At 41.5% G+C, this 9332-nt stretch overlaps 1 protein-coding gene across 1 annotated transcript; it reads right to left on the reverse strand.

Annotated features, from left to right (window-relative positions):
• Positions 1-3550: 3550 nt before the first annotated feature.
• On the reverse strand, positions 3551-5362 carry LOC101609504 (leucine-rich repeat-containing protein 1). Its single transcript, XM_012950440.2, is given in 2 exon segments — positions 3551-4261; positions 4263-5362. Coding segments are annotated over 2 exon segments (1395 nt in total). The 3' UTR covers positions 3551-3966.
• Positions 5363-9332: the final 3970 nt, after the last annotated feature.

Raw genomic sequence — 9332 nt, forward strand, 5'->3', positions numbered from 1 at the left:
CTGACCCAAAGTACTGCAAGAGAGAAAAGCTTACAGCCTGAGCGAGACAGCAGGATCATATACTACTCTAATTTATGACTTTTTAACTTATCCTGTGCCTTTTCTTGGCCCCTGACACTAGTAACATTGTCAAATCCTCCCTATATCAAGGCCTTATCTCTAGTTAGAGACACACTCCAAAGCTTAAAAAAGTAAGAAATTTCCTGTGTCCTGTGAACTTCTGCTTTTGGCAATCTTGAAAATCTCCTACTGCAGACGGTCTATGTTAATAAAGAAATTACGCCTGACACGCATATCAGCACCTTTCCTTTTCAATTGGGTAAAAAGCTTTAACAATAGTTACACAGCATATGTTCTTGAATTCCCACAGTTTGAGGGGGTCCCAGGGCATTGGAAGGGTGGAACATAGATGTCCGACAAAGAATTAAATATCTTCTGCCCTGAAAACCCTAGCAGGCCCCATTGCTGAGCTGTGTGGTGACAAGCATTGATTCTCTGGGCAGCAGGACTGAGAAACCATCACACTCCCATGTTAGAATGCAGGCAGAGGCTGAAGACAAAGACATTACCCAACCCACACTGGAACACTGTCCAACCTTGCATATGGATGATGATCCCACATCCTCACTTCAAAGTGTTAAGCACTACCACCTTGGACCTTGGTGAAGCAATAATAGTAAGTCCATCTATAGCCCACTTTCTTAGCCAGAGCAAGAAGCATGAGGCCAGGCTAGCCACCAGGCAGAGCAGAATGCATTTCAGGGGCCCTGGCTGGACATTAGGAGCTATGGAGAAGCTCAAGAGCTGTTGCTAAATGTTGACAGATTTTTCCACAGAGGAGCTCCAATTGCTCTGGCTCAGCTCTCATCCCTGCCTCTGTCTAACCTTCCAGGTACCACCTCCCAGTGTTTGCCATGTCTTGTGCTTTCTGGACTGCTCCCATTAAATGACTTTCAGATGGCAATATTCTGTTTCAAAGATGAGTGAGTATTTCCATAAGTTGCATTTATTTTATTAATACTGCAAATTTCTGTACTTCCTTACATCCAGTCACTCATTCCACTTTACTTGTGGGCTCTATTAATGAACGACTAATTGTTTCAAATCATTAGTAGAGATGTCAAATTCTTTAATTTTTGGTGTCTGTGTTCATGTCTGCATAGATGCATGTGCCTGTGTGTGAAGGTTGATGTGTGTCTTCCTCATGGCTCTCCATCTTATTCTTTGAGACAGGGTCTCTAACTGAATCAATGCTGCAAGACTAGCTGGCCAGAGAGAACTAGGGATCCTCCTGTCTGCATCTCCCAAGTGCTGTGATTACAAGCAAGAACCACCATGCCCACTTTTTAAAATTATTTTTATTTATGGGCTAGAGAGATGGCTTTGCAGTTAAGGCACTTGCCTGCAAAGCCTAATGACCCAAATTTGATTCCCTAGTACCCAAATCAGCCAGATGCACAAGGGGGCACATGCATCTGAAGTTTATTTGCATCTGGAGTTTATTTGCAGTGGCTGGATTCCCTCACACTCATTCTCTCTATCTTCCTCTCTCTCTGTCTCAAAATTGATAAATAAAAATAAAATTTATTTTAAAAAAAACCTAGAAAAATATTTTTATTTATTTATGGGGGGAGGAGAATGGGCACACCATGGCCTCTTGCCTCTTACCTCTTACCACTGCGAACAAACTCCAGACTCATTCACCACTTTGTGCATCCTGCTTTTTACATGGGCACTGGAGAACTGAACCCATGCTATGAGGCTTTGCAAAAAAAAAATACCTTTAACTGATGGGCCATCTCTCTAGCCCAATTTTCTTTTTTTAAATGTGAGTTCTGTGGATCAAACTCAGGTTCTCATGCTTGTAATGTAAACACTTTGTCAATTGAGCTATCTCCGTGGCCCTGAGGATGTCAACTTCTTACCACACTTAGCACCAGCTCCCATGGTAAACTGTTGGCTGCCCTGGTGGCTCCTGTAGGAGGCATTCAACATATACATATACATATACATATACATATACATATACATATACATATACATATACACACAAAGTTGTACATATGTATGTGTATAATGCACATAGACACAAACACACACACACACACACACACACACACACACACACACACACACACACTATCCCAAACCAATTTTAACTCATTTTGCCAGAAACCCTTCTTAGGATGTTGTAATATTAATGCTTTCCCCAGGAACTCTCAATTTTGATAGGAACAGAACAGAAGGCAGCATGCCAAAGCATAATGTACCCAAGGCATGAGATTTTACCTCAGCTGTTCAGCACCAGCTTGTTTATTTATTCATTGTTGTCAGTTGAAGGACAGAAGAAGGATTGCATCATTGTGCTTCAATTCTATGCTTTTTATACCTTGCCAGCAGCTCACATGCATGCTGATTTGCTTCTCCTATCTGACAGAAGATTTTATTTCAGTGAATCTGCCTGGCTCTTCTCAGAGTACTTCTGAAATAAGCAGCATGATGGTGGTTAGAAAGCTTACACAGGTGTTTGAATTTGGAGAGGATAATAGACTGGATAGCAAGTATAGTTTCGTGGACTTCCCTTATCCTTCTTTAGTCACAGCAAATGCAAACCACATTCTTTTTTTTTTTTTTCTCAACGTTCATGGTAAGTTTATTTCATGAAGAAAGACTCCATGCCCCTCCTCCCCGCCCAAAAAAAACACATGATTTTCCCAGACACTACATAGTGACCATCACTTTGCATTTTTTCTTTTTATCACAGCATACAAAAAAGCAAACAACAGAAACACATTAAAACATACCCTATTACCCTTAAATTAGAAGATTTAAAATAAATCTTGAAGCAGTCTTTTGTTATACTTTGATTCAACTTATTTACAAATTAAATTGCACTTATAAAGATAGTAATATTTCGACTATGGTACTGAGCTGTTTTGCTTTTTTTCTTGTCTTTTATCTTGACATACAACTTTTAAAGCTTTCTTCAATCAGAATCATTCTTTTGAAATCCATTATTATCCACTGTATTTCTAATCCAGTTTTCTCCTTTTTTGCAGAAAAGCTCTATTTCATTATAGAAATGGCACCTGCCTTTTCAATAAGCAGTATGACACTGCACTCATCAGGACAGATGAAAAGTTAAAATATAAGAAATAGCAGCCAAATCCTTTGGTTCATCTTTTCAAAAGAAGTCAATATAACTCAAATCATTGACAAGTCCATATTTTTGGTTAAAAACCAATCTACCTGGTAGATTTACTGATTAAAATACAACACTGCTTTAAAAGTACCACATTCCCATTACCACCTCACTGCTTAATGATGCCATTGTTTCCAAGTGGTTTGATGTGATACAGGGTACAGTAAGGCACAAAGTATATGGGACAAAAAAAAAAAATTACTTCAGGTCTGTTTTTTTTTTTTTCCCTGCATAATTACTCAAGAAAATGTGTACCGTTTTCAAGATAAAATAACAGAAATACATAGTTTTTGTTATGAAATAACTATACAAAATTTTTAAATTTACACCATCTCAGCTGCCAAAAGAGTTAAGAATGATTAGTTTCCCCGTATACATAAAACTTCCTTTCATCAGTAGATTCAAGAAAACGAGGGTTCAAAATGTCCAGCACATAATGGAGAGGATAAAAATTCCTTTCCTCCTCTCCTTCACTCTGACAGAAGACAGAAGCAGGTCAGATGTGGACAGTAGTGTATTCTACTTTTATGAAGATCTGAAAGCTGAGTAACAATCAGACTCGGAGGCCACTGGTGAGATGACTGGCTGAAGGACAAATAAGGCACTTCCTTGAGGATAGGCATCCTGGCACTTGTCACGGAGGTGATATGCAGATGTGGCGCAGGTGAAGGACTGTGTGAGGCTCCTCAGAAGCACAAAGGACAGGAACATCTCCACAGCAGGGGAGACACAGCAGGTAGAACACAGAACGCAGAGGTGAAATTCTACACAGATGTAGTCACAAGGTCAGTGGTATGATTGACCTTGTTTTTACTTGACTCTAGTCCTTTAGCAGCATTCATATCATTCCGTAAGTTCTCCACCGTCTTTTTCATGTTCCTTAACTCCCCTGGGTGTGGGGTGGCTCGCCTTAGAAGTGTTCTCATTTCACCATCTTCATCTTTTTCATCTTCCAAAAATCGGATTGCACTGACTCTGTGTACTGCACGGTCATTCCAAGTTTCATCAGAGACGTCATTTACCAATCTCTCCAGTGCACCACAACGAGGCAGATTCTCTGTTCCCTGCCACATCTAGGACACGAAGTTCTGTCGCCTGTGACACCTCTGCAGGTATTCGAGTTAGTCTATTGTCACGTACACAGAACACAGTGAGGCTACAGCAACCACCAATCTCTTTTGGTAAAGACACTAATTTATTCCTGTCTGCGTGCAAGTTGCTCAACTTCTTAAGCTTTCCAATGCTCTTAGGTAAAGTCAATAGACCGTTTTCAGTAAGAACTAACTCTGTGAGACTTTCACAATCCCCAATAGCTTCAGGCAACTGTGCAAGTCGGTTCTGATCCACCTTCAAGACAGACAGTTTCTTCAGTTTTCCAATGCCATTTGGAACTGTTTCCAGTAAGTTCTGGGAAATTACTAAGTCTGTTAAAGAAGTCAGGCCACTGATTTCTTCAGGAAGTCTTTCTAACCTGTTTTCAGAGACATCCAAGCATAGCAGGTTCTTGAGGTTCCCAATTTCTTGAGGTAATTCTGAGAGCTGATTCCCGTCTAACCAGAGATCCTTTAGATGTAAAAGAGCTCCAATTGATTCTGGCAAATTATATATTTCATTGTTTCCTAAATCAAGTTCTTCAAGTCTCCGTAGCTGGGTAAGTGAGTCAGGAAGATATGTAAGAAGGTTCTCTCTCAGTTCCAGTGAAGCCAGGTTATAAAGATTGCCAATATTTTCAGGTAGAGACTGCAGTGAGATGTCATTTACAGAAAGACATGTTAAATTCTGTAGTTCAGGAAAGCTCTCAGGCAACCTAGTCAGTGGGTTTCCGCTGAAGTCTATCTGTAGTGCTTTACAGAATGAGATACTTTCTGGAATTTCAGGAATATCATTTCGAGACACATCACGTTCCACAAGCTGCATGAAGTTTGCTATTTCTGGAGGGAGCCGCTGAATTTCATTATCACTAAGTCCAAGCTTTCGTAATTTTACTAGCTGGAAAAATTGCTCGGGCAGCTCCCGCAGCTGGTTGGCGTCGAGCAGCAGCTCCTCCAGGCTGCGTGCATAGCGGTAGACCTCCTCGGGCACGTAGTACAGCGAGCAGTGGCGCTTGTCGATGGTCTCCACATGAAGGTTGCACCGCCACAGGGGAATGCAGTGAAACATCGCCGCCCGGGCCGCCCTCCCGCCCGCCCGCCCGGGGCTCCTCGGTCCCGTGCGAGCGACGAAGGCGAGCGGGAGGGCGGGAGGGAAGCGGGCGGCGCTCCCCTCCCCGGCGCCCCCGCCCGCCGCGAACCACATTCTAATTATGTGAACTGAATCCAAGAAAATATTTGAGTTATTCAGGACTATTTGTTCTTAAATCTTTTTAAAATGTGTGTGTACATGGGTGTGCTTGTTCATGTATGTGCACGTGTGTGTGTGTGTGTGTGTGTGTGTGTTTTCATGCATGAATTTGGAGGTCAGAGGAAAATTGTGGGTGTTGTTCCTCAGGAACACTGTCTACCTTTTGAGATGTGGTTTCTCATCATTTAGGCTAGACTGGCTGGCCAGTGAGCCCCAGAGATCTTTATAACCCCACCTCCCCAACACTGAGACTCCATGGGTGCATGCAATACACCCAGCATTTTTACCTAGATTCTGAGCATTGAACATAGGTCCTAATCATTCTGAAGCAAGCATTTTACTGACTGAGCCATCTCCTTAGCCCTCTATAAACACATGCACACAAAAGTCAGGAAAGGTGACAGGAGTGGTAAGTGCTTTAAAATCAACCAATGTCAGAGGTGAATGCCAATCCTCTTCTTACTTGTATGGTAGTGGAAATTCCTTTAATCTACTTGAGCAAACAATGTGAGGATTGCTATGCTGAAGTCACCAGGCATGTGTGTGTGTGCTTACATGTGTGTTTGTGAATGTATGTGCAGGAAATTGTAAGAGGGAGAGGTGAAATAGCATGGTCCACTGAATGGAAATAGAAGCCTATAATGTAACACAGAAGATGCTAAAAAGGTTTTCTCAGGGCCAAGAAGAAAATACTTTTGTGGAGGAAAGTTCCAGTGAATCAGGGAATGGGGAGTAAGGAGTAATAAGTAGGAAGGCAGGGATGGGATGAGTTCAGGTAGAAGTGAAACTGGAAAGAGGCTTTGAGTAGCCAACTTGGAACCCCAGAGTTGAATCCCTAGTACTTAAGAGGGAGGCAGAGCTCACAGCATAGTGAATAGTGAATGTGTTACAATGAGCATGACAATCCTTCCTGAGCTGAGAAAAAAAAAATGGTAAAGTTCTAATGACTTTTAGTGTTATAGGAATTAAGGAAAATAATCAGGCAAAATCCACTTTAGAGAGAAGGAGAAAGCCTTTATTCATGAATGACCTCTGCTGGCTAATGCCAAAAACTTGACAGAGGCCCAGAATTCAGATTGTACTGGATTTATACACCTTTTACAATCCTCTGTCTGTCTGAATTCTCCCATGCTAAGAGAGGGGAGAGATTTACATCCATAAATTTAGGGTTCTGTCAAATAAGATTAAATATAGGGAGCTGTTTCCTGAGATGATAGTTATATATTGTCCAAAGGGGTCAAGTTCAGAGTCACAGAATTCTTGTTAGCTACCATCAAAAGAATTTCCCCTGCTGCAGTTTCAAAGGAGCGAAGTGCAACATCTGTTGCTTCACTGGAAGTCCTAGGAGCATTTACATTTCTTATAGATACATTGATTATATTCCATCTAAACTAATATAAGCTATAAACATTAAAAATATGGTATCCCGGGCTGGAGAGATGGCTTAGCGGTTAAGCGCTTGCCTGTGAAGCCTAAGGACCCCGGTTCGAGGCTCAGTTCCCCAGGTCCCACGTTAGCCAGATGCACAAGGGGGCGCACACGTCTGGAGTTCATTTGCAGAGGCTGGAAGCCCTGGCGCGCCCATTCTCTCTCTCTCCCTCTATCTGTCTTTCTCTCTGTGTCTGTCACTCTCAAACAAATAAATAAATTAAAAAAAAACTGTCTTAACAAAAGTGACAGTTTAAAAAAAAAATATGGTATCCCCACTTGTAATTGCCACATTCGAGGAGCAGAGGCAGGAGAATTACTGCTGCCCCAGACCAGCCTGGCTATAGTGTCAGACTGTTTTGTTAAATGTCCCAAAGGTCTCCTTTCTGCCCAACATAGGCAAAAATGTTAACTTCCCATGACACATGAAATGTAACGTTTCACATTCACGGTCGGATCAAATGATGTGAAAAGATTAAAATAGGAGAAAGGAAGGGAGGAGGGTACTTAATAGGTTGATATTGTATATATGTAAGTACAATGATTGTGATGGGAAGGTAATATGATGGAGAATGGAATTTCAAAGGGGAAAGTGTGGGGGGAGGGAATTATAATCATGGAAAATGCTAATAAAATTTTTTTTAAAAAGATTAAAATAGGAAAAATAATATATGGTATCCCTTCAACACTAGGACTTGTTTGGGATCTAAGAAAAGACATGTCTGGTTATAATAAGTCTATATTGTATTTCTGGAGTGCCTGCTATTAAGCTGTTTGTCGACTAGCGGGGTTTCCCCTCAGCTCCAAACTCACCTTCTATACTCAGCCTTGTAATGTTGGGCCTAGGATTCTATAAACTATACATGGAATTTATTAACTAGTTGTCTGTCATAGGCTCTGTTTGCTTCAGGGGACACCACATAAAAATTGGCAGGTAAACAGGAAGAAAAGATTGTTACTTCCCGTTTCCTCTTCTGGGTTTCCTGTCTGTTGTGACCCTGTGAGTCACCCTCACAGTGCTTCTTCCAGTTGGCAGCAAGAGTTCTCTTCTTGAGCCAGCAGTAGTTAACTCTTACTTGATTATTATTATTATTATTATTTTGTTTTTTCAAGGTAGGGTTTTGCTCTAGCTCAGGCTGACCTGGAATTGACTATGTACTCTAAGGGTGACCTTGACCTTTGGTGATCCTCCTACCTGTGCCTCCAGAGTGCTGGGATTAAAGGCGTGCACCACTATTTGATTATTCTTTAACATTTGCAGATCCAAGTTCAGAAAATGCTTATACCAGCTAACCAATGCTGCTCTTAGGGGTGTGTGAGCTCAGGGACCCAGACACAGGTCAGTGCATTCTCCTTAGAGGACATTTACCATTGCTGCTGCTTCTTGGCCAATACTGTAATACCAACAAAACTCCTTCTTTGCAGGTAACATAATTATTTACATACCACCAGTAACCAGATACATCCTCCTCAGCCCCACCTCTTAAAGGTCCTATCACTCTCTAATAGCACCCTTTTAAGGAACAAGCCTTTACACATTTTTGATTCTTTGGGGAACATTTTGGGGAACTTTCTCGATCCAAACCACAGTATCCTTAAACTTACAGGACACCAAGACAAGTCTTAGACGAGTGGTTTTGCTCCCATAGGTAAGCCATAGATCAAACATTGGAGTCATTTGGATTTTAGGGATCAAAAATTTGTAGAGAAACTGAAAGCCACTATTAGTGACTCCCAAAGAAAAAGGCGCTTCCCTTGTTGGTAGAAAGAGGAACAATGGTGCCCACTTGCTAGTGTTCAGCTCACTCTCTGGATGCTGTGTTCTACCTGCCAAAATAAACCCCTCCCTCCCATAAGCTGCTTCAGGTCAGGTGTTTGTCCCAGAAACAAGAAGGTAACTATAACATTTTGTTACCCAGCTTGTAGATAGCACATGTATGTCTAGGTCTGTCTCATTATAAAGTAAACTCAATGTACAACCAAGTAATTTTCACATTTGTCCTATTTTGCTGTGGTGTTAGCTATAACATGTGAGAAAAGAAGGTGAAAGGGCTTCAAAACAAATAGTCTCAGAAGAAAAGAAATTGCTCCTGGCACCAGAAGAAAGAAATGCATTTTAGTAATCAGGTAGTCATTGTTTTCTCCATTTTCGACAGGTCAGTAACTTGTCTGGGTTTACACACATGGTGCAAACTCAGGGGCTCCCAAATTTTCTTTTTTTGTTATTAAATTATTATATTTATTGAGGGAAGTAGAGGCAAGGAAAGGGACCCACAGGACTAGGGATCCCATATGAAGGGCCTGGGGAAAAAGTGTGGAAAGGAAAAAGAAAGTTCAAGGAGCTCCTGCCATGTGGGGAGCT

This window comes from Jaculus jaculus, chromosome X (assembly GCF_020740685.1).
Source record: "Jaculus jaculus isolate mJacJac1 chromosome X, mJacJac1.mat.Y.cur, whole genome shotgun sequence".
Lineage (NCBI taxonomy): Eukaryota > Metazoa > Chordata > Mammalia > Rodentia > Dipodidae > Jaculus > Jaculus jaculus.